At 39.6% G+C, this 26,348-nt stretch overlaps 1 protein-coding gene across 1 annotated transcript in view; it reads left to right on the forward strand.

Moving 5' to 3' along the window:
- LOC106132509 (zinc finger SWIM domain-containing protein 5) overlaps window positions 1-26,348 on the forward strand; it is a 77,147-nt gene that overhangs the window by 43,590 nt on the left and 7,209 nt on the right. The window contains exons 2-18 of the mRNA XM_060949546.1: window positions 6,770-6,863; window positions 9,181-9,308; window positions 9,904-10,115; window positions 15,071-15,151; window positions 15,975-16,262; window positions 17,034-17,161; window positions 17,381-17,557; window positions 17,719-17,888; window positions 18,435-18,544; window positions 18,982-19,192; window positions 20,118-20,271; window positions 20,746-20,887; window positions 21,678-21,901; window positions 22,455-22,591; window positions 22,876-23,054; window positions 24,909-25,024; window positions 25,832-25,982. Coding sequence (XP_060805529.1) covers window positions 6,770-6,863; window positions 9,181-9,308; window positions 9,904-10,115; window positions 15,071-15,151; window positions 15,975-16,262; window positions 17,034-17,161; window positions 17,381-17,557; window positions 17,719-17,888; window positions 18,435-18,544; window positions 18,982-19,192; window positions 20,118-20,271; window positions 20,746-20,887; window positions 21,678-21,901; window positions 22,455-22,591; window positions 22,876-23,054; window positions 24,909-25,024; window positions 25,832-25,982 — 2,702 coding nt within the window. The remainder of the gene's footprint in view (window positions 1-6,769; window positions 6,864-9,180; window positions 9,309-9,903; window positions 10,116-15,070; window positions 15,152-15,974; window positions 16,263-17,033; window positions 17,162-17,380; window positions 17,558-17,718; window positions 17,889-18,434; window positions 18,545-18,981; window positions 19,193-20,117; window positions 20,272-20,745; window positions 20,888-21,677; window positions 21,902-22,454; window positions 22,592-22,875; window positions 23,055-24,908; window positions 25,025-25,831; window positions 25,983-26,348) is intronic.

Genomic DNA, 26,348 nt, shown 5'->3' on the forward strand with positions numbered 1-26,348 from the left:
TGATAATATAAATATATAAATATATACGGGACAAATTACACTGATTGAGTTAGCCTCGAAGTAAGTTCGAGACTTGTGTTACGAGATACTAACTCAACGATACTATATTTTATAATAAATACTTAATATAGATAAACATCCAAGACCCAGGCCAATCAGAAAAAGTTCTTTTCTCGTCATGCCCTGGCCGGGATTCGAACCCGGGACCTCCGATGTCACAGACAAGCGTATTACCGCTGCGCCACAGAGGCCGTCAAATAAATAATTCTAACTGTAAAGCAGAAATTTAATGATTTAATAAGTCATGTGGTTGGGAAACGAGTTGGGTGTCTATCGAGAAATCCGAACTAAGTTTGTCTTGCCAAGGCGCTCCGCCAAGATCATTATCGGACGTTTTAGGCCGACGTTTCTTGGCAACATTTAGAACATTAAAGTATTGGAATCAAAATTTGGAAGTACTGATGGCGCCAAGTTTACTAACTTTCTAATATTATTCTATAATAAGTGTCGTTAGTGAATAAAACTATACCGTTGTTTATTTTCTTGAAGTAATATCATTTCAATTCAATTTATACAATAACTAGAGGTCGCCCGCGATATCGTCCGCATGGAAACCCTATCAATTCCGCGGGAACACCGGGATAAAAAGTAGCCTTTATGTTATTCTGGGTCTTCAGCTACAAACTAAATTTCATCCTAATCGGGTCAGTAGTTTTTTGCGTGAAAGAGTAACAAACATCCATGCTGACATACTCACAAACTTTCGCATTTATAATATTATTTGTAGGATGTATGAATTAAAGAGTCGAATGATAAAAAAATTTTATGTGTATGTTAACGACTTGATAGTGGTGATAAAATTATTGCAAAATAGCATACCTAACGATATTTTGGAACATAATGCTGATAAATACTTAGACCATCAGCGTCACAGATAACAAACCATTCGTCATAAATTCTGATGTGTGCGTGAAAGTAAAAGAAAAAAGCAATTATGGTGTACAAAGCCAATTTCATGTCATTTCAAATTGAAACATGGCGCGTATAATAAATGCGTTTTACTCGCGGTAGGTAACGTATGTGAGAGTGCGTCTATATGTCATGAAGTTTTGTCTACTGTACGCTTTTCAAAAAATTTCACACGTATAGGTATACATACATATGGTCACGTCTATATTCCTTGCGGGGTAGACAGAGCCAACAGTCTTGAAAAGACTGAATGGCCACGTTCAGCTTTTTCAGATTTCAGATTCAAATAGTGACAGGTTGCTAGCCCATCGCCTAAAAGAAGAATCCCAAGTTTATAAGCCTATCCCTTAGTCACCTTTTACGACATCCTTAGGTAGGTAGTGGTCGTATTCTTTTTTGTATTGGTGCCGGGAATGAACACGTATAGACAATATTATATCCTAAGGGAATAAATGGCTTCAACAATTTTACACACTGACATTGCTCTCAACTTAACTGACTTGACTAAGGGATAGGCAAACTTGGGATTCCACTTTTAGGAGATGGGGTAGCAACCAGTCACTATTTGAATCTCAATTCTATCATTAAGATAAACAGCTGAACGTGGCCTACCAGTGTTTTCAAGACTGCTGGGTCTGTCTACATATAGATGAGATTATATGTATGTACGTTGCTCTTCAATGTTTCCTATTTATATAATTATTGTATAAAATGATGATGATTAATATTAAAATCGTAAAGAGAAACCTTTTCGAAGCACCCACACCGCAAACCGTAACAATTACGGCTTACAACATTGAAACGAAATATCATAACGAAACATTAATAAAAAAACTTAATTTGATTGCACAACGAAGGTTCAGCTGTAAAAACAATATCTATTGATAACCATAGCCATAAATCAGTTCCAATACCGAATTTACTACGCATCGGAATCGCCTCTAAAGCAGCTGTACCAACACCCAGTACTTACTTTTTTCACGGTTTTTTTCTCACAAAAACATTCATTCTTTTTCTCGAGTGCCAGCCAGTTTCCATCTCCGTAACCAAGCTCAAAGGTAAGGGAATGCTCGGCCGCTTAGAAAACAGTTCACGCAACATTAAACTTTAAAATTTGAGCAATAACGGCCATAGAATAACTGAGCGCGGGCTAATTGTTGTTCGTGTAGTGTGCCGCAATTGCTTTTCAAATTGGTACATTTTTTGTGTTCCACAATGGCCGTCGTTTTGTCGTTTATCGATTTCGCGTCGCGATTTATCGGATCCGATGCTTGAGCGAGCGATTGTGTTACGCGTAAAAAATCGAGTGCTTTAATCGATGATTGAATTTTAACGTCTGATTCTTCGCTTTCAATTACTTTCGCGATAAGAATTGGTTCCTTAGTACGTAGTATTGGTTTTTAATATAACACTTCAATATGAAGTTAATGTCAGAAATAATTTGAGATTGTTATTATTACCTACATATGTATGTGATTGTCTATTAATAGCAATTTTAATTTTAATCACCTTTTTCATACATAAATCGAGAAATTTCATTTAATGTATGCCTTGCGGAACAGCTGTGCCAATATGCTTAAAATTTAATAATTACACGTTTATCACCTCCATAAAATATCAATCCACACTTCGGCAAAACTACATATATATACAAATACCATAGTTTAAAATATTAACCCACATCTTATTCATGACGAACAAGAATTTACACTAATACATTTGCCCTAATACATTTTGCCTTTCTAGAAATAGTTTTGTTAGATTTTCTTTATTTCGTGCCTTTCGTTTTAAAGGTTCTTAATACGGCCGTAATTTTTTTACTAATTATTTAGTGTGACGTTTTAGAGGAGATAAGGATTTTCGGAGGCAAGGGTGTTGAGAGACAATTTAAAAATTCATAGGAAAACGACAATATTTATAAGACTAGTTTACAATTTTTAAGAGAGCGTGGGTTTAGCTGAAGACATGAGATCCAGCAAGTTGCCGCCTGAGGATAGCGAGCTACTTGCTAAGCGCCGGAGTAGACCAAAAATGGAGATAGTCCAGGGAAGGTTACTGGTACAAATGTCCTATGCTGTGACCAAGTCATAAACTTCCGACCCAGTCAAGTAACTGTAAGGTGTATTTTTTTAAAGTTTCACTTTTATTTGGTTGCGTTCTTGTCGACCCACTCATTAGTACACAGCAGATATAAAATGTGGTCATAAAGCTATAGTAAAATGCAATAGCCACAGGATATTATGGCCATAAATTCAGTTTTGACCCACTCTATAAATATGAGTGTTATTTTGTAAACTATAAAACGATATGGTCCAGTATTTACAAAATATTAAAAGGCTTTGCACCATTAAGTTTAATGAAAATATTATAGCTTTGGCAACTTGAGCCATATCCTGGAATAGATTAGTCCAGGAGCCTGAAGAGATAAAGAAATAGTAAATTCTGTAGTCCCAAGATGAGGCTTGATAACAACTGTTTTGCCGCGACTCATCCTATGGCAAATTTGCGCAAATGACAAAAAAGTGGAACAAAAATTATAAGAAAAAAACTTCATCGAAAAAAAGAACGCCACTTGTATAGCAGGCTAGAGGCATTAGAGGTCAATAAAAAAAAGTGGTCGGCCAAATCCTGCACTCTGCTCTCGGACTAGATGGTTTAGCAACACTTACTGCAGACTTACATTTCTTTGAAATATATGACATTTTGGAATTAACGTTGGCTTGTTTCCATCTTTATTTTTTACTAGCTGTGCCTGCGACTTCGTCCGCGTGGAATAGTTATTTTGGGCATCATTGAAGCCCTCAAGGATGCTCCTTCCACGATTTTTTTCACATTTTCCATTATTTCTTCGCTCCTAATAGTTTAAAAGTTGCATCTAGACGTTATATAGCCTAAAGCCTTCCTCGATAAATGGTCTATTCAATACAAAAATAATCTTTCAAATCGAACCAGTAGATCTTGATATTAGCACATTAAAAAAACAAACAAACTCTTCAGTTTTATAATATTAGTATAGATAAATCTAAGTGCCTATTTAAACTAAAAAAATATTCTAATAGAATTATAACCAGAAATATGTACCTACAACATACAAAAGAAAAAGAAATGAAAATAAACTTGAAACGCCTGTGCAATACTGTCTTGCCGTCGTCTGGTCTTCCCATACTCCCTTAGTGGAGTCGGAATAGATTGGTGAGGGCTTTTGGCCCTCTTCAATGGCATCATCGCTGCCTACGACTGTAGGCAGGTCGATGGGGCGGCCGTGACGGCCTCGGTCTTCACGTCTTCATACACTGGGAGTTCCCATCAGCGGCGGCGTCGTCACTGGTTGACGACGTCGGCCTCAAGGCAGCGAGGGGAGGGTTTCACCCGACGGCCCGGAGGGAGCGGAGTGGAGCGGATGCCGCGCAGGTGGCTGTGTGATGACGCGTCCGCCCTCTCGAATATCTAGGTTCTCCCACTTCAAGTCCCTGAGCATCGTCGAGTTCCTCACGTAGCGCGGGGCTCCGACACCTGCTCTGAGACTTTGGTTCTCTTGGGCTCTGAGTCTTCTCCTGTTGGTCTCAGAGCAGAATGCGTACCACGCCGGGGCCGCGTACGTGAGACGGGATCTGACGTACGTTTGGTAGATCCCGAGCTTCTTCCTCAGGGGGAGGCTGGAAGAGAGAACTGCGTGAAGTCTCCCCCTGGCTGCCTTGGTCATGAAGCTTGCGCTCGCCTCCTGCCCCTTGTATACCCTGCCTCTGCTAGCCGCGTCGAGCGCGGCAACCGTTACGCAAAAATAATCCTTATAGCATGATTCAGTATTTACGCGCGATGGCTTGTTAGGGTATTTTATTTCATGTATAAGTTTGGTGTTTCTATACCGATTTCGATGATTCTTTTTTTATTGAATAGGTACTTATATAAATTTTTAAGAATTATGAATGAGTGTGAGTGTTATTGGTATTATAAACATCAGAGTAAAGAAATATAATCAGAAATCTCCGAACTGCTAAGCTATTCGGAATTACACGTGTTATTGTGAGTCAACCATAAAAGATAGACTTATGCTGTCTTGGGATATTTTTTTAATAATTTTATGTAGTATATTTCCGTTATACATGGTTTTGCTGTATCTTTAACCATTAAGGCTGCACACGCGACGGAAGCTTAAAAAATCAAGTAACTTCTCCCGTTTTCCCAACATTTCCTTTCACTGCTCTTCTCCTAGTGATTGTAGCGTAATAAAAAGTATACTATAACCTGCTCAGGAGTATGAAGAATAACTGTACCAAGTTTCGTTAAAATCCGTCAAGTAGTTTTTGTTTCTATAAAGAACATACAGACAGACAGACAGACAGACAGACAGCCAAAAATTTTACTGATTGCATTTTTGGCATCAGTATCGAACACTTATCACCCCCTGATAGTTATTTTGAAAATATATTCCATGTACAGAATTGACCTCTCTACAGATTTATTATAAGTATAGATATTTGCCAGTTTAGGGACCAATATGAGTCTTTTTCTTCTCACATAAAGATAAAGGTGTACTTATTTGGCAACGTAGAATTCCCTATGCATGATAGATTTTCAATAATTTCAAATGCAAAAAGTTGTTTCAGCTATGTTCCATTCAAATATTTTATGGGTCACCGGAGAATTCATGGTGCTATTTTCGAAGAGGCATCTATATAGACAATTGAAGACCTTTACAATGATGATCTCGTGATAACTTTTGTTCCGGCTGTCAAATCATAGAATTGCAAAACACAAAACATAAACCATAGACATAGTTCTAGCTAGACTCCGCAACTGTGTATTAGCCAAAATTACCAAACTATGGCATAAACAATTAAATATAGAAAACTTTGAATTGAATTGAAATTGAAAAGTAGGTTTGAAGTAAGTTTGAAACTTGTGAAACGAAATACTAACTCAAACCTATATGTAATAATAAATACTTATATAGATACACATCTAAGACCTAGGCCAATCGCAGAAATAGTTTCTCATCATGCCCTTGCCGGTATTCGAACTCGGGACCCACTGTGTCAAAGACAACCGCACAACCGCCACGCCACAAAGACCGTCAAAAATCTTAATACGCTTTGGATTTCATACAAATAGTTATCATAGAAAATGACGGTATCTAGCTAAATTTTTTATCAGTGACATGAACAATATCAAAGATTCGCTGCGTGCAGTGTCGAAGTTCATTCAATTTAGATCATTGAGTACCAACTATAGCTATGATTCGTCATAGTTATCAGTTTCACTTTCCACTGTTATTAGAAGCATTATTTATATTTTAGGAATTTTGGTCGTAATCTTTGTAAGACCTTTAACATTGATTGACAGACATTGTTGTCTTTCAGAAGACTTATCATTTACATTAATACATACAATATAATCACGTCTATATCCCTTGCGGGGCTGACAGATGCAACAGTCTTGAAAAAACTGACAGACCACGTTCAGCTGTTTGTCTAAATTATAGAATTGAGATTCAAATAGTGACAGGTTGCTAGCCCATCGCCCTAAAATAAGAATCGCAAGTTTATTAGCCTATCACTTAGTTGCCTTTTACGACATCCATGGGAATGGCATACATATAATCACGTCAATATCCCTAGCGGGGTAGACAGACCCACCAGTCTTGAAAAGACTGATAGGCCACGCTGAGCTGTTTGGCTTAGTGATAGAATTGTGATTCAAATAATGACAGGTCGCTTTCCCATCGCCTAAAAGAAGTATCCGACTACATGTAACAGATAAAAAAAAGATAATATCAAATTTTCCATTTTAATTGTTCCAGGATTCCATCTCAGCGGCGTGGTGCGTGCCCCGGCGACCGTCCCGCCATGTTCTGAACCAGAGAGGTTATACAGGGTTACAGTGTCTTTCGACAGGTAAATTGACCTTTATTGACATAGATATAATCATGGCTTTACCCCTTATAGGTAAGATAGAGCCAGCAGCCTCGCAGACTGAAAGCGTTCAGCTGTATGGATTAATTATGCAATTGAGATCCAATTAGTAGTCAATTTGCAATTGAAATGCCGTGTGGTTCCCAGCAATAATACAAAATAGAATAGGACCACTCCATCTGCTTCCCGTGGATGTCGTAAAAAGCGACTTAGGGATAGGCTTATAAACTTGGGATTCTTCGTTTAGGCGAAGGGTTTGCAACCTGTCATTTTAAAAGAATCTCAATTTATATCAGTATAAGCCAAACAGCTGATCGTGCCCTATCAGTATTTTCAAGACTGTTGGCTCTGTCTACCCAGCTAGGGATATAGACGTGATTATGTGTACATATTAGAGGCCGCCCGCGACTTCGTCCGCATGGAAATCCTATCAATCCGGCGGGAACTCCGGGATAAAAAGTAGCCTATATGTTATTCTGGATCTTCAGCTACCTATATACCTAATTTCATCGTAATCGGTTCAGTAGTATTTGCGTGAAAGAGTAACAAACATCCATACTGAAATCCTGACATACTCACAAACTTTCGCATTTATAATATTTGTAGGATGTTAATTCTTCACTACCATACTAGCATGTTAGCGTTTAATCTTAGGATTCTTCTCTTAACGATAGGCTAGCAACCTAAGATCTATGAATCCCAAAAGATCTTGTAACTATCGACATTGTCTATCCCGTATAATATAAAAACGTGACGTAATATAACAGACAAATACCAGCAGGCACAGACATTAAAACACTATGCTTATTGCTCTTTATTTCTTACGTAACTGTCATAATTCTTCAGCAACTAATTCCATTGTCATTCTTTAAAAAGAACTCTCTTTTGTAAAACAAAAAAAAATCTTATAAGGTCACAAACCTCTCGCTATTGTCCAATATAGGTAGACTAAAGGACCTTTTATTATGCAAAGGGCAATGTACTATATACTATTGTCTATAACTTTGTCTGTTTTATAATAGCAGTTCTTTGTCTTATATTTATTTTGAGACAATGATGTCTACTTTGTAATAAAACACATTTCATGGATGTAACAAGCAAAGGTGTTATTATCACGGTTACATTTTTAGTGCAATTTTACAACTTTGTTTTATTTTCGAAGTTTGTAAAACAGAAATGTTCTCGAGATACTTATATCAACATACATACATACATACATATAGTCACGTCTATATCCCTTGCGGGGTAGACAGAGCCAATAGTCCCGAAAAGACTGAATGGCCACATTCAGCTGCTCTGCTTAATGATGGAATTGAGATCCAAATAGTGACAGGTTGCAAGCCCATCGCCTAAAAAAAAGGATCGCAATTTTATAAGCCTATCCCTTAGTCGCCTTTTACGACATCCATGGGAAAGAGATGGAGTGGTCCTATTCTTTTTCGTATTGGTGCCGGGAACCACACGGCACTTATTTCAAACTTATATCAATGTATTTTAAATTCGGATCTGAACTAACGAAATCCTACTATACTACTTATATTATAAATGCGAAAGTTTATACCTATGTCAGGATGTCAATATGGATGTTTGTTACTCTTTCACGCAAAAACTATTGAACCGATTACGATGAAATTTGGTATGTAGGTAGCTAAAGACCCAGAATAACATATAGGCTTCTTTTTATCCCAGAGTTCCCGCGGGATTGATAGGGTTTCCATGCGGACGAAATCGCGGGCGGCCTCTAGTTAACTATAATTTTAGACAATGCCTCTTTTAAATTATTCAAGTGCCTTCTGGTTCCCGGCACCAATAGAAAAATGAATAGGACCACTCCATCTCTCTCCCATGGATGTTGTAAAAGGCGACTAAGGGATAGGCTTATAAACTTGGGATTCTTCTTTTAGACGACAGGCTAGCACCCCGTCACTATTTGAATCTCAATTCTAGCATTAAGCCAAACAGCTGAACGTGGCCTATCAATCTTTATAGGACTGTTGGTTCTGTCTGTCCTCACAAGTGATATGGACGTGATTATATGTATGGATGTAAGTAAATAACAATAGCGGTCTAAGCTACGGGTGCAAGCTACCCACAATTATCTTGTTACGCTTTTACGGCTTAACTGCTGTACAGATTTTGATAAACTTTTTAGGCATACGAACTTACTTCGAGGCCAACTCAATCTCTGTTATTTCTCCGATATGTATATAAAAAATAATTACCCGAGGTCAAGGAAGGCAACTTTCTTCTGGAATTTCACGCAGTTCCACCTGGTTCTATGAACGTTTCCCTGTTCCAGATGTAAGATAACAGGAGTGACGTGCAGCTGCGATGCGCGCGACATCTTCTGGTGTCAGCACGTTGTTGCGCTCGCCCTGTACCGCATCAGAAACGCAGACTCCGTCAGACTGAGAGTGCCTATATCAGGTGAGGCCGTAAGACGTAAACATAACATATAATCACGTCTATATCCCTTGCGGAGTTGAGTCAAGTCAGTCTTCAAAAGACTGGAAGGCCGCGTTCAGCTGTTTGGCTTAATGATATAATTGAGATTAAAATAGTGACAGGTTGGTAGCCCATCGCCTACAATAAGAATCCCAAGTATGTAAGCCTATCCCTTAGTCACCTTTTACGACATCCATGGGAAAGAGATGGAAATAAAGATCCTATAATTTTTTCATAAGAATATAAAAATGATCTTATAACGTTCCAGTTCTCCAATTTTTCAGTACATCACCAATGATTAATCTTTCGGTCTCTATTCTGCTCTTATACAAGCGTAGTTTTATCGGTCCTGATGCCTAAATGCCCGCGGAGTTTGAAGATTTGACTTATTGTCAGCCATCAAGTCCTTTTCAACTGTCCCGTAATTAGTATCAAAAATATCTCAAGCTGAAAATAATAAATCGATAAAACATAATTTGGCAATTGTCCGTTCTCTCAAGGCGCCATAAAGCCTATAGTTACACCGACAGAAATTTCTTTAAACAATCATTAAGTTTCCTATTTCAACTCTCCCCAGAAACGCTCCTACAAATGGATAGGCAGCAACTACAGAAGTTCGTCCAGTACCTGATAGCGGAGCATCACACCGAAGTGCTGCCGACGGCCCAGCGGTTAGCAGACGAGGTCTTGCAGGCCAGGTCTGCTATAAACAGGATCTGTGGAGCGCCTGATCCGACCGCCGGACCCCCGCCGGACGCGCACCATGCTTGGCATTTAGATGAGCAACAGGTAACCATAATCTATCTCTTTCTTAAGAATTGTAGGCAAGAATATTGTTCTCTTTCTATCATGTGACGTAATCGGTCTACTAAGAACCGGATGAAGAGATAGATAGATAAAACTCTTTATTGTACCATAAGAGTAAAACATACAAAACAATATAAAACAGATAGAGATGGTACAAAGGCGGACTTATCGCTATTGCAATCTCTTCCAATCAACCTTTGAAAGAGCCAGATTCTATCGCCGTGCCGCCGCAGCCGATAACCTGATCTCATCTTTGTCTCTTCCAAGACTATCAGACGAGTTCTGTCTATGATGTGAAAGCCTGCCAGGTCTTTCTGATTTTATGAATAACTTGATCTTCTTAGGCTATTAACGAACGTTGTTATGGTAATGTCTTATCTTCCACCTTTTTCTTACTTGAGGTTAATGGAAGAGGTAAAAAGAGAAGAGAAGACTTGACAAACTTTCGTTATGAAGAACGAGAGACACAAACTGCAGCGCAAACAAAGATTTCTTAGTTTTGGTCTGACGAAAAAGTAAAAAGCAATTAACATGTAATCATGTAAAGTATCGCATCCTACTAGCCCAAGAGCCCGTGAACGCCAGACATACCTTATTTTGTAAAAGCTGAAAGTTTCTGTAAATATGCCTCTAGTACAGGTAGGAACGATCCCCACCTATGGTACTCAGGCAGTGGTTGCTTTGGCAGGTAGCAGGTAATAAAGGTATACTTTTTTCAACCTGAAATTCGTTAATTTGTAAAGCTCAATTTTTTGATATTTTATCCGTAATAATACACAAACTCGCGTTACTCATTGCCAGACACGTACTATGGTTGCAACCCCTTGCCAGACACCCCTAAACTATAATATTTTGTAACTCTACTTACATCATTTTGTAAAATCTGAATTTAATACATATTTTTTGGGGAATTATTCAAACAAAGTTTCTGAAGTAGCCAGACAGTTTTGAAGGTTCTATTATCCTGCCAGACGCATTGGAGTGAGCAAAAGATGCAAGAGTGCGGAGTATATGTAGTAACTGGAGCGAGTGGGACAGAGTGTTCGGTTTCTTGCGACGTTTCATTGCGCATCAGCTGTCGTTTATTTTAGGGATGTGACCTGATGAATCAATCCTCAAAAATTCGATATTTTTCCAAAATGTTTTTTTTTCACTGTAAGTATAAATCAAATTCATAAAAAACAATACAAATGTTAGAATTAATGATCTTTTTATCAAATTCTTTTAACAATTATATTTCATCATATCAGGTAGAAAACAAAACATTTATTTTCAAATCTTTTTTAATCAAAAACAATAAGATAATTTGACTTAAAGTTCCCAATGATTAATACCTTACCTTTTTAAAAACAACAATCTGTCAAGTCTACCGGGATCCAAGCGGTTCCGCTCATCATTTGCTATGTTTCCAGCAACTGAAAACAGGCGCTCACAAGGAACGGATGATGCCACAATAGTCATATACGTCATGGCTATTGATTGTTTTTTAGCTCTTGCCAGTAATGTATAGGATCACTAGAGGCCGCCCGCGACTTCGTCCGCATGGAAACCCTATCAATCCCGCGGGAACTCTGGGATAAAAAGTAGCCTATGTGTTATTTGGGTTTCAGTGGGTTTAGTTGGGTCTTCAGCTACCTACATACCAACATACCAAATTTCATGGTAATCGGTTCAGTAGTTTTTGCGTGAAAGAGTAACAAACATCCATACATCCATACAAACTTTCGCCTTTATAATAGTAGTAGGATATTTCAGGTCCACGACTGCCTGCGATAAATAATGTTTAAGTTCGTCATTTAAACCCTAAGTTTCCTGTGCAAGTGCATTATACTACTCTGTCAAGAAAGTAGCAGGAAAAGATCAATAATACACAAACTGTTTGTTATTCATCCAAATTTATTTTATCACCTTCAAAATATGCTCCTTTAGAAACGATACACTTACGCCAACGAATAATCCAATCATCAAAACATTTTTTAAACGCTGTTTCCGGAATTGAGGTCAGTTCTCGCCGCGAATTCTCTTTTATGTCTTCTACCGATTGAAAACGGGTGCCAAGAAGTGGTAATTTGAGTTTAGGAAAAAGAAAAAAGTCGGCTGGAGCCATATCTGGTGAATATGGTGGTTGCTCGATGGTATTTGTTGAGTGTTTGGTTAAAAATTCGTTCACAATGATGGCCTTGTGCGAAGGTGCATTATCATGGTGCAAAATCCAAGAATTTTCTTTCCACAAATCTGGCCTTTTTCGTCGGATTTGCTCTCTTAAACGCCGCATAACACTCAAATAATATTCCTTATTTCCCGTTTGACCTTCCGGCAAGAATTCCGAGTGCACAACACCGCGATAGTCAAAGAAAACAGTCAACATGACTTTGACTTTTGAACGACTTTGGCGTGGTTTTTTCGGTTTCGGTTCAGTTGGAAGGCGCCACTCCGAAGCTTGTTGACTAGTTTGCATGTCAAACTCGTAAACCCACGTCTCGTCACCAGTAACAATGCGTTTCATGAATGTTGGGTCGGAATTGACTCGTTCTAGCATGTCCTCAGCGACTCTCATGCGATTGAGTTTTTGAAAAAAATTCAGGTCTTTTGGGACTAGCCGAGCGGCAACATGTTTCATACCCAAATTATTAGTTAAAATGGTACGGATCGACTCGTGAGATACAGAAAGTTCGGTGGCTATCTCTCTCAAAGTTGAATGAGGATTTTCAGTCACTATTTCCTTCACTTTTGCGATGTTAACTTCAGTTGCAGACGTTGATGGTCTACCAGAGCGAGGCAAATCTTCCATCACATCTCGACCGCTTTTGAACGCTTTGTACGCTCATAAGCACGAGTTTTTGATAAAGTCGATTCACCGTAAGCCTTCTGTAACATTTTCAGTGACTCCGAACACGATATTCCATTGGCAATGCAAAATTTAAGACAAACTCTTTGTTCGATGTTTTTATCCATTATGAAATTAGCAATACACACTAGATATGATATAACTAAAAATAGCACTGTATTTAATGTAAACAACAGATGCAACTCAAACTCCGCGCCAAAATGGAAAACAGTTGTGCCAATCTAACAACAACAAAAAAAACAAAAATTTGAATTTGGAACCATAAATAAATAATCCATTCCCGATACTTTTCTGACTGAATGTACATAGAAAGTTGCTTTTTGACAAGCAACTTGTGGAAATCCCATATTCCTTTATTCAAAGTAATAGATTAATTTCTGTTGTCTGTGGTTGCTAAGTATGTTTGGGATGTAAATTAAACAATTTTAAACCATAACGATATGTATGTTAAGCTTAAAATCGAGTTTTAAGTTGTCTCGGACGGTCGGCCCACATGTGCGCCACAGCAGATTACGGTGGTGGCGCATATAGGTTAAAGAATATGATTATAATTTATAAACGTAACAAGTTTATTGATGAGAAGTGAGGCGAAGGAGACTACACATACAGCCATCTTGCGAGGTTTTGAGTAATCAACCGGCAGCACTCTTGTGATACGGGCCTTCAATTAATTGTATAGTTTAAACCAAAACAGAAAAAATCGTATCTCGATTTTAGAATGTCTGAGATCGATTCACGAGATCGATTCAATGTATACGATCGATTAAAAAGATCGATTTTTTTCGCTCCATATAATCGATTTTTCGATTAATCGATCTTAGATCGCCATCCCTAGTTTATTTTGTATTGTTCAACGGACGGTTATATACGCATAGTAAACTGTCCCACTCGCTCCAGTTACTACATATACACCGCACTCTTGCATCTTTTGCTCACTCCAATGCGTCTGGCAGGATAATAGAACCTTCAAAACTGTCTGGCTACTTCAGAAACTTTGTTTGAATAATTCCCCAAAAAATATGTATTAAATTCAGATTTTACAAAATGACGTAAGTAGAGTTACAAAATATTATAGTTTAGGGGTGTCTGGCAAGGGGTTGCAACCATAGTACGTGTCTAGCAATGAGTAACGCGAGTTTGTGTATTATTACGGATAAAATATCAAAAAATTGAGCTTTACAAATTAACGAATTTCAGGTTGAAAAAAGTATACCTTTATTACCTGCTACCTGCCAAAGCAACCACTGCCTGAGTACCATAGGTGGGGATCGTTCCTACCTGTACTAGAGGCATATTTACAGAAACTTTCAGCTTTTACAAAATAAGGTATGTCTGGCGTTCACGGGCTCTTGCTCTATACGTTCAAAATACCCAATTTATCTCTATAAAGTCACCCACCCACCAACTAAGTACAATTTTACTGTGTACTTCACTATGTTTTTACGAGTTCCACACAATAAAACTTAACAAATGCCTTCGTCATACCAATTACAGCAACATCTGTCCATTTCTACATATCCAATTATTCAATAAACCACTATGTGCACACTTACATCTGACGAATCCAGATGTCAACAAAGTGAACAATAAGTTTATGACTACTTTAGAGAGACTAATGACCACAAATTGTCCCCATGTTGATCACATCAGACACTAATTATACGTAAATGACACAAGATGGCTGTCGGTAATTATGCACAGAAGAAAAGGCAAAACTACAACATTACTACTTATAATAATTTTATTTAAGCCGTGTGGTTCCTGGCACCAATAAACAAAAGAATAAGACCAATCCGTCTTGTTTTCATAAAAGGCGACTAAGGGATAATAGGCTCATAAACTTGGGATTCTACTTTTAGGCGATGGGCTAGCAACCTGTCACTATTTGAATCTCAATTCAATCATTAAGCCAAACAGCTGGACATGGCCTACTAGTGTTTTCAAGACTATTTGCTCTGTCTTTCCACAAGGGAAATACACGTGGATACGGATTCTCAAGAACGGTGTCATCATAGTCCAAGAATTGAATAATATTGTTCAGTTTTAAGCTTTAAAATAATTTACAAGTCTTGTTTTATCTTTTTTACAGGTTTGTGAGCAAGTGCGGGCGTATCTATTACAGGGGACATATTACAATGCAAATAAGCAGCTCAACTCGTTATTTTCAAAGGTAAGTTACAATTATATTAATGTACTAGGTACTAATCAGTTATGTTGAATTACATAGAATCATCCTAAATTCTCACTGCCACTATACGAGAAAAACTGTCTCCAGCCTCCGTAGCGTGTCACGCGCGACGCCGTTTTTATCGCGCGAAGTTTTATCGCTGTTTCGCTTTTTATTATGACGTGGAACGGGACAGAGATAGATTTCTGACAGAGATAGATTTCTGACAGAGATAAAAATGACGTTACTTATGCCATGCTAGGCTGTATGGAAATCGTTAAATAGGTTTGCATACATAAAATCACGCCTCTTTGAGAAAAGACTACATATTCCACTTGCCACGATCCCTGCATACTTCTTTCGCTTCATCCACATTCATAACTCTCTTTATGCGAGATCGTAAAATATACATACATACCTACATACGGTCACGTCTATGTCCCTTGCGGGATATACAGAGCCAACCGTCTTGAAAAGACTGAATGGCCACTTTCAGCTATTTGGCTTAATGATAGAATTAAGATTCAAATAGAGACAGGTTGCTAGCCCATCGCCTAAAAAAATCACAAGTTTGTAAGCCTATCCCTTAGTCACCTTTTACGACATCCATGGAGAGAGATGGAGTGGCCCTATTCTTTTTTCATTGGTGCCGGGAACCACACGGCCACTTTCGCTTCATCCACATTCATTACTCACTTCATGCGAGATCGTAAAATATACATACTTACACAATTACGTCTTTCACCCACAGGGCTAGTCAGAGACCATAAATTTCCTGCTACCTTCTTCCACTAGATTTCTTATAAAATAAACTATATCACTCCAGGTGAGGGAAATGCTCCGAGCCCAAGACTCGAATGGCCCTCGTATGCTGATGCTAATGACTGAGCAATTCCTCTCGGACCCTCGACTCCTGCTGTGGCGGAACCAGAACACGCCCATGACTGAGAAATGCAGGCAGCTGTGGGAACAACTGGGTGCTTTATGGGTCAGCATAGTTTTGGACCCAGGCAGCAATAATCATCATAGGATGCAGTGGAAAATTTTGTTGGAAAAGTGGTCTGCGGTTGAAGTGTGCCCGACGGAAGATCCGGATTATAGGTCGTTCCCTTTGGTGAGTTAATAAATCCACATACATACATATAATCACGTCTTCTTGCGGGGTAGACAGAGCCAACAGTCTTGAAAAGACTGATAGGTCACGTTCAGCTATTTGGCTTTAAGATAGAATTGAGATTCAAATAGTGACAGGCCCATCGCCTAAAAGAAGAATCCCAAGTTAATAAGCTTACCCCTTAGTCGCCTTTTACGACATCCATGGGAGAGAGTGGTCCTATTCTTTTTTTCTATTGGTGCCGGGAACCACACGGCACTCAATAAATAATATAAAATTATAAATCTACCTAATTCTATATTAGCGTTTCATATTATTAATGCGAAAGTATGTCGGTCTGTTTCGTTTAAACGGCAAAAACGCTGCACCTATTTTGATTAAGCTACTTTTGAATGCTTTGAGAAAATCCCACGGGAACTATATTTTTCATCAAAATGGACTGTACTTTGGTATTTATAGTATTAGTTAGGATTTTATATAAATAAATATATACGGGAGAAATTACACATATTGAGTTAAATGTAGTAAATCTTAAGTCAAAGAGAAACCAGGAATTAAAAGATTTTTTAACAAACAAAACAAATGATAGTCTTTTAAATATCATGTCTATGGGCATGGCGGTAAGACGATGTCTAAATGGTTGCAAGAAGATGTTAGGCTGCTTCCGAAAGGTCTTCAAGGGAGAGACATAGGCTCCAGTAGGCACATTTTTTAATGAATACCTACCCACATTTTAAGATAATTAAATATTAATTTTATTTTGTTTTTCAGTACGCAAGAGAAAGAGAAAGAAACGAGAGGGACAGAGACAGAGATCACAGGGACCGCGATCGGGAGAGACATCGAGATAGGGAAGAAAGGGATAGGGAGAGGTTACGGGAAAGGGAGGAACGAGACAGGTGAATATTAAACTTAGAATTGAAATCTCCTTTTTAAATATATTTTTTTATGATATTATGATCACGATCCAAGATTAGATTTAATCAGTGCAGAAGAATCGGTAACAAACCGCACTGCAGCATATTATCCAATAACGTCAACTTCACAATTTAGATTCAAATTTAGAATAGAAATGACAAGAGGACAAAATACATTGTTTATAATAATCTATATTCCAGGGAAAGACATAGAGATAGAGAAAGGCAAAGAAGAGAAATGCACTCTCACTCTGAGAGCTCTGACGAGGAGTCCCGCCCGAACAGCTACGAGAGGGAATACAGGCGGGCGAGCAAACGACTAAGGCTCAACAACCATAGGTCGGCGCCGCAAACCACGCCGAGAACCGTGTTCCATAAGTAAGTTTCATTCATTCATTCATATAATCACGTCTATATCCTTAGCGGGGTAAAAAGAGCCAGCAGTCTTGAAATACTGGCCACATTCAGCGGTTTGGCTTTATGATGGAATTGAGATAAAATTTAAATTTGTAAAATGCTTGGTATTTTTTTACTTCCAGAGCTTTAGACGCCGTAGACATTTCGTGGGAGAATGAACACCTGAAGAATATCCTCGGCAGTGATGAGTACTATGACCCCGAGAAGCCTTCCGAGAAGGCGGGCGGGTCGGCCATAACCGCACCACAACCTTACCCCAAGTTCAACGACCTTGGTCAGCCTTTGTGGCATGGTAAGTAAAATAATTATCCCCTTTTATTGCGATTTTGTTAGCGAAAATTACAATCGTTCTTCTCAATTTTGTTACATGCTTTCTTAATTTTCTAGCAATAAGAAATATGACAAATTTTATCTTTCTACAACCCGTTAACGCGGCTATTATCTAGCAAATGGTAATGCACAATTTCTGTAATATTTGCTACGGCAAATTAAATACTCACAGATTTTGGTCATAACATGTCAAACCAAAGAGAAAAACCGCGTTTATAGTGACAGGTTGCTAACCCATTGCCTAAAAGAAGGATCACAAGTTTATAAGCCTATCGCTTAGTCGCTTTTTAAGACATCCATGGGGAAGAGATGGGGTTGTCCTATTCTTTTTACTATTGGTACCGGGAACCACACAGTCCATTAGATGTAAATAGATAGTATTTGCTCTATTTGCCATAACCAAACCAGTTTTGGAGATGATTTTGTATGAGATATGAGATTGCAATGTAGGTGAGTCAGGAATTAATAATTATTGCTGTAAACTTTACATTTTTGATGATCTTTCCAGAACATTTGCCAGTGGTGGGCGCTCGGATAGAAGCGCTCCGAGCACACGGGCGAGCACCCGCTGCCTTGAGACTGGCGGTCAGCGCGGCCCGAGCTATGAGGCATCGACAGGTCTGTATTAAATTAATTTTTATCTTTATACACATATCTATGACATCTTTATCCTTTACGAGGGTCTTATTTTAAAAGTACCTCACCGTCCCCGGGTAAGGACAAGAATATTATAATTTTATATCTTTAAAAGTTTTTAAAGCCAATTCAAGCCTCCAAAGATAAAAATCAAATGAACTTGTACTTGTACTTAGCCCCCCTCCCCACACACTTCGCCGCCACCGCGTCGATGTAGCGGTAATGGGCGTCATACAGGAAGGACTTTTTAGCTTAGACGCTAGCTAGACGACGACGCTAAAAATCGCCCAAAAGGAACACTTAAATATTTGAACTGATGTCAGTATTTACGACAAAACGTCCTCCACTCTTAGAACAGCTTCGTACCCAAACGGGGACAACTGCAACTAAATTTCACTTTAACATACTATTGATTACAGGAAGTCGCCCAACACCGGTGGCACGAAGCCGGCGGCGGGGAGGCCTCGTCCTCGCACAGCAGCGCGCCGTGCCCGGGCGGGGACAGCTGCGGCGGCGGCTGCGGCGAGCGCGCGCGGCTGTCGCTGGTGTGCGCGCACATGGACTCGGGCGGCTGCCTGCCCGGCGGCAGCACGTGCGCGCTCAGCCACCACCAGCGCTGCATCGGCAGAGGTAGCTAGCCGCACACGTGTGTACTGTGATCACTAAAGATCGGAATAGATAGATTGAATTGGGGTCGATGAACTGAAACGTATATATTAATATGGACATGCCTCCGTCCGGGATTTGTAATTTATTAAGATTTTTTCCGGAATTTTTACAAGTGGGATGAAGAATATATTAGTGGTAGCTGTTTTCCCCCGACTTGGTTCACGTAAATTGTAGTCCTATGTTACCCGCGGACAATGTAGTTTACTGTAAGTGTAAGTACTGAAATGGAATCCCGGAAAAGAGGCTTATCCATGTTATGCTTTCTATGGTAATTCATGATGCAAGTACATAAAATCAATCTACCTATTCCGATCTCTGGTTATCATCGTCCACTTTTTTCAGAGATGGCGATCTCTTAAAAAAAGTTATATTTACCAAACTCCACTCGGCATTCGGCTATCATCAACGCAGGTATAGGGAAAGGTACGGTAGCTAGATTATGATCATCATCAAAATGGCGTCTAGGTTGCGCCATTTCTTCAGGATTTTGGATTGGATGAATCAGGAAACCATTGCAGTTTGACCTTGAGAGGAAGTAAACTCGATTTGCATCAGGTTTATAAATTCAAATTCAAAATTTTCAATTTCAAAATTTTTATTCATTATTGATACTTCATATCGCTTAATAATTGTCAAAACGTATGGTTTAAAAACATTGGTTGACGTCAAATAAATTACTTAAAACTAAGTTTACTGCCGCTTCCAAGGCGTCAGTGCAGAAGAAGCGGTAACAAACTGCACTGCAGCATTTTCTATAAATCTAATTACTGAAATGTGCAGGATTCCCCATTTGGATTTTCTCACCGTAATAATCAGTTAACAAAACACCGACTCTGACTCCGACCGTGAGTGAGGAGTGGAGATAAACTTAACATCTTGGTAACAGACAGCAGATGCTGGACGGGCTGGACGCTGGAAGCCATCTGGTGCGTGTACGAGTGCCTCGCCGACGCGTGCCTCGCGCCGGACGACCAGCGCGCCTCGCCTCGGCTGCACACCGCCTATCTGGATGAGGAGCCCAACACTGGCTTGCCACCTAGGTAACTATATCTACTACTTCATTGTTGTAACAGGAAAGGGTGGCCAAGATGGTTTCTTTATCGCCTATTTTAATGAGAAGCTTGCCATTGCCTTTCCACCAGGGTAAATATGTCTACTACATTGTTGTGGCAGGAAACGGTTGCCAAGATATTGTTCATGGCCTATTTTAATGAGAAGCCCAACAATGGCTTTCCACCTAGGTTAATATTGTTAGGATAGTTCCGTCCAACCTTGATAAAATAGGGTAAGATTTTCTTATAAGGATTACTTCAAAAGAACCCTAAACCAACAACTTGAATGTAATAATTGGTAAATGTCTGATATTGATGTTATCCACGTGTGACTCAGCTTTTATTTCCTGAGGAGGAGCGGCAATGTCTTTTGACCACGACAAGGACAAGAAATATAGACTGATTCTAATAGGTCACTTCTAGTTAGCCAAGATTCATACTAACTTTTACTGTTTTTATCAGGTACCAACACGTACCAGTGGCAGGCAGTAAAAACCCAGAAGAGACTTACCTAGCGTTGGCTCTTGAAGCAGCTTTATTGGGACTGGGCGTGCAAAGGATGTTACCTAATGGGTTGTATGCGCAGGAGAGGTATTGTAAGCAGGTAAGTTATTTCTTTTTTTGTATGTTCTTATAAAGGTCGCTGACTGAATAAATGACACATATTCTCTCTTAGTGCAATGATTATGGAGGTCAGATGGGTGTCACTTCGTGTAAAACTCGACTGATTGACTCTTACTCGTCCATCTCATCTCTCATCTCATCGTACTCCCTTTCGGGAGCACCATACTACATGTTTATATTTGTACATATTTTTGTTTCCTTTTTTGTCTTTTTGTTATGGTGTTCTTTGAATAAATTATTTTTACTTTTTTGAATAAATTCTTTTTACTTTACTTTACATTTGAAGATCTATGGTCAAGGATGTACCCCGGACTCCTCTCAAGAGTAGTGCGGATGAATGGTGACTATATTCATAGAAGGAAGAAGATTCTCTCTTAGTGCACCTTTAGATCAGATAAGGGATGTCAAATTTCAAATCACCAGACCCAGCAGTTCAGGACTTAAATTTGCCAGTGCCTTCATTTTTTTTTACGATTACTTGATTGTTTCATCCTAGGAGGAGCGGCTAATATCACAACTACGGCGTATGGCTGTCAGTGATCTTAATCACTACATAGTATAAAACAAAGTCGCCATTTTAGTCTGTTTGTCTGTATGCTTAAATCTTAAAAATTACGCAACGGATTTTGATGCGGTTTTTTGTAACAGGTAGAGTGATTCAAGAGGAAGGTTTTTATGTATAATTTTTTCCGAATTTTGCACCCGTGCGAAGCCGGGGCGGGTCGCTAGTTTATAATAGAGACACCGATTAATTGAATGTGTCACCGTAGGAGGAGCGCCTAATATCGCAACTCCAACGCGTGGAGGGCGAGGCGGCGGGCGGCGTGTGCGCGCGGGCGGCGCGCGCGCTGCTGGCGGGCGGGCCGGCCTCGTGCCTGGGCGCGCGCGTGCACCCCCGCGCCGCGCCCGCGCACACCTTCGCCAGGTTCCTGTTCCTGGCCCTGTTGCCCGCCGACCCTGACCTGGCGTACCGGGTCGGACTGAGAGCTATGAGGTGAGGAAGTAGACTGTTTAATTTGGAACCTGTTCTAAAACTAATGTAACCGATGTATCGTCGAGTGCAAAATTGAATATGAAAAATACTTCGTCTGTTAATAGATTTCATAAAAAAAAATCAAATTATATTTAAATATTATTCGTAAATCAGTATTAATTAATAAATACTTGTTTTATACCTATATAAAATTCTAGTCTCACAATGTTCGTTACCGTACTCCTCCGAAACAGCTCGACCGATTCTCATAAAATTTTGTGAGCATATCGATTAAGTAGGTCTGAGAATCAGCCAACATCTATTTTTCATACCCATTAGTGACAAGGACCACCCTTAATATTTTATTTAACTAGAGATTACTATTATTTATATGGCAAAACAACGTTCGCCGGGACAGCCACTAAAATTCGTAAATTACAATTAATTCATTAACAAGTACTTTCTTTTATATATTTTTCACACCCACAAAAAGCAAAACAACGTTTGGCGGGACAGCAAGTTTCCGTTAAAAAAACACCCCAAACACAAAATCATATACGTCACTTGTTCCCAGATTACCGATGGTAGAAGAGGCGTACGCGCTAGACGGCGCGGGCAGCGCGGCCGGCGCGGTGGGGGGCGCGGGCACCGCCTGGCACACGCTGCAGCACGCCGAGCAGCAGCAGGCGGCGCTGGCGAGCGCGCTGCTCGGTGAGATCACACTCTACACACATACCTATTAATTTGTATTTCATATTGTCGGGTATTTTTTTTAAATTAATATAATAATAATTTTAAATTACTGTAATATGTTATTACAAAAAAAATTGTATGAGTCCATACGCTTGAAATAAAAATGAAATAAATAAATAAATTACCAGGTCAAAATCATAATAGACGTGATTTTATGTATGTATGTCAAAATCATAATTAGATTTAAGTGATGTGACGTCAATAAGTGATCCAATTTTGAAAATAAATCTATTCTATTCCAGGAGCGGCCCGAGGCAACCCGGGCCGGCTGCGCGCTGCGCTGGCGGCGGCGCAGCGGCACGTGCGCTCGGCCGCGCAGCTGTTCCGCCTGGCGCAGGACACGCTGCGGCACGCCGCGCCGCCCGACGCGCCGCACCACCACCGCGACCTGCTGGCGGCCGCCTTCGAGCTGGGGCTGCAGGTGAGACGGCTTGCTATATATGCTGCAGTGTAGTTTGTTCCGCCGCTTCATCTACACATGCGCTTTGGAAGCGGTAGTAGTTATAATTAGATTTAAGTTATGTGACGTCAATAAGTGATACCTTGTATCCAATTTTGAAAATAAATCTTCTATTCTATTCTATTCTATTACATACAGCTCTCTTTCTAACCAGCTTCTACGAGATGATTGTAGTAGCTGGAGCTGCAGGTGAGATGGCTTGTTATACACCTCTCTCTCTAACCAGCTTCTACGAGATGAGTAGCTGGGGTTGCAGGTGAGACGGCTTGTTATACACCTCTCTCTCTAACCAGCTTCTACGAGATGAGTAGCTGGGGTTGCAGGTGAGACGGCTTGTTATACACCTCTCTCTCTAACCAGCTTCTACGAGATGAGTAGCTGGGGTTGCAGGTGAGATGGCTTGTTGTACACCTCTCTCTCTAACCAGCTTCTACGAGATGAGTAGCTGGGGTTGCAGGTGAGCTGGCTTGTTATACACCTCTCTCTCTAACCAGCTTCTACGAGATGATTGTAGTAGCTGGAGCTACAGGTGAGCTGGCTTGTTATACACCTCTCTCTCTAACCAGCTTCTACGAGATGATTGTAGTAGCTGGAGCTACAGGTGAGCTGGCTTGTTATACACCTCTCTCTCTAACCAGCTTCTACGAGATGATTGTAGTAGCTGGAGCTACAGGTGAGCTGGCTTGTTATACACCTCTCTCTCTAACCAGCTTCTACGAGATGATTGTAGTAGCTGGAGCTACAGGTGAGCTGGCTTGTTATACACCTCTCTCTCTAACCAGCTTCTACGAGATGATTGTAGTAGCTGGGGCTGCAGGTGAGCTGGCTTGTTATACACCTCTCTCTCTAACCAGCTTCTACGAGATGATTGTAGTAGCTGGAGCTACAGGTGAGCTGGCTTGTTATACACCTCTCTCTCTAACCAGCTTCTACGAGATGATTGTAGTAGTTGGAGCTGCAGGTGAGCTGGCTTGTTATACACCTCTCTCTCTAACCAGCTTCTACGAGATGATTGTAGTAGCTGGAGCTACAGGTGAGCTGGCTTGTTATACACCTCTCTCTCTAACCAGCTTCTACGAGATGATTGTAGTAGTTGGAGCTGCAGGTGAGCTGGCTTGTTATACACCTCTCTCTCTAACCAGCTTCTACGAGATGATTGTAGTAGTTGGAGCTGCAGGTGAGATGGCTTGCTATACACCTCTCTCTCTAACCAGCTACTTCGAGATGATTGTACCAGTAGCAGGAATACCTACTTGAGGTATCAGTTAATAATATTGTTGCACTTAGTACATACTCAGCGAGGATTATATAGTCAGTGTATAGTCAATTGTATTTATATTCTTTTTATATAATTCATAACATCATGTCAACTTTATGGTATGCAATAAATGATTGAGTATTGAGTTTACCAATAATAATAACAATGTACATATTCTCTCGTCCACATTTCTATTCTAAGTTTGGATAGTTGTGAAGTTGACGTTGTTGACGAAAATGCTGCAGCGCAGTTTGTAACCGCTTCTTCTGCACTGACGCTTTGGAAGCAGCAGTAAACTTAGTTTTAAGTAATTTATTTGACGTCAACCAATGTTGTGAAACCAAAAAGATACGACAATTATTAAGTGATATGAAGTATCCTATAATAATGAATAGAAAAAATTGAATTTTCACAATTTACCTTTGTATATAAGCTCTTGATTAATCTTAATAAATAATTCTTCCCATATTGTTAACTAGTCTTTGTGGATCGCCACAATGAAAATCTGAAAATGAATCTTGATAGATGATTTTAAGATCATTTTCTTCTTCCATCAGGTACTACGGATGACACTATCATCATCAAACTGGCGGAGACGAGAAATGGTCCGGTGGTTGGTGACGTGCGCGACTGAATTGGGACTTGACGCGTTACTCTCCATCATGCAGAACTGGTAATTTATCCACACCTGGAAACTCCATCTATAGTATGAAAAACCTCTAACATATGTTGTTTCAGATCCATTCATTCATCAGATTCATTCATACATTTTTATCAGATTCATTCATTCATCACATTCATTCATTCTCATCGGATTCATTCATTCATCAGATTCATTCTTTCATCAGAATTAGATTCATTGTAAAATATAGTATACAGTCATTTGAATGCATGTACATACACGTGTATAGTCAATTGTTTTTAACTGCGACGTTATCGTTATTGGACATTTAAACTGAGTTTAACTTAATTACATTGCAACGTAACGTGTATACGATTAACTGCGGATTTAAAACCGTAGCTATATTCTGCGACTAAAAAAAATGTTCGGTACGCGAATGAGACCAAAGCATTTATTTTCAGCATTCTTAGGCTGTTATGTTGTTAGTACGATTCAATTCAATTGATACCCGTGATCATTGGTATTTTTTTAAATTCTTTTTTCTATATTTTGATCTTTATAAAAAAAGAATAGACCACTCCATCTCCTTCCCATGGATGTAGTAAAAGGCGACTTAGTGATAGGCTTATAACTTGGGATTCTTCTTTTAGGCGATGGGCTAGCAACCTCACTATTTGAACGCAATTCCACCATAAAGTTAATAAAGCTGAACATGGTCTATCAATCTTTTCAAGAGCCAATTCTCGTATCTACCCCGCAAGGGATAAAGACTATATGTATGTATGAAATCGATCCACAGTTTACTCCTACACAAACATATCCCTTTCAGAAGTCCCTCAAATCCATGATTTCTTTCAGGTACGAACTGTTCACGCCCACGGAAGCCACTGGTCCGGTGGCAGCCGCGGCGATGTCTCACGCTACAGCCTTAAGGTTGGGTCTCAGCTTCGAACAGCAGGAGAAGCTCAGCGCATGCGCCAGGACCCTCGCCTTGCAATGCGCTGCTAAGGTAAAGACCTATAAAACCACATCTGCCCAGTAGTTTCTGCGAAGTATCCATAAATTATATATTTCTACTAGCATTGCCCGCGACTTCGTCCGCGTGGAATAGTTATTTTGGGCATCATTGAAGCCCTCAAGGATGAATAATTTTCTACGTTTTTTTTTTCACATTTTCCATTATTTCTTCGCTCCTTATAGTTGCAGCGTGATGTTATATAGCTTAAAGCCATCCTCTATGGTCTATTCAACACAAAAATAAAGTAGTCAGTCAGCGCATTATTTTAACATTATGCTCGTTTGATCCATTCCAAAATAGCGTAAATTTTTGATGTATTTGTGTGCTGCTAAGTTGCTTGCCTTTTTTCCGGATGAG

This window comes from Amyelois transitella, chromosome 19 (genome assembly GCF_032362555.1).
Source record: "Amyelois transitella isolate CPQ chromosome 19, ilAmyTran1.1, whole genome shotgun sequence".
NCBI lineage: Eukaryota > Metazoa > Arthropoda > Insecta > Lepidoptera > Pyralidae > Amyelois > Amyelois transitella.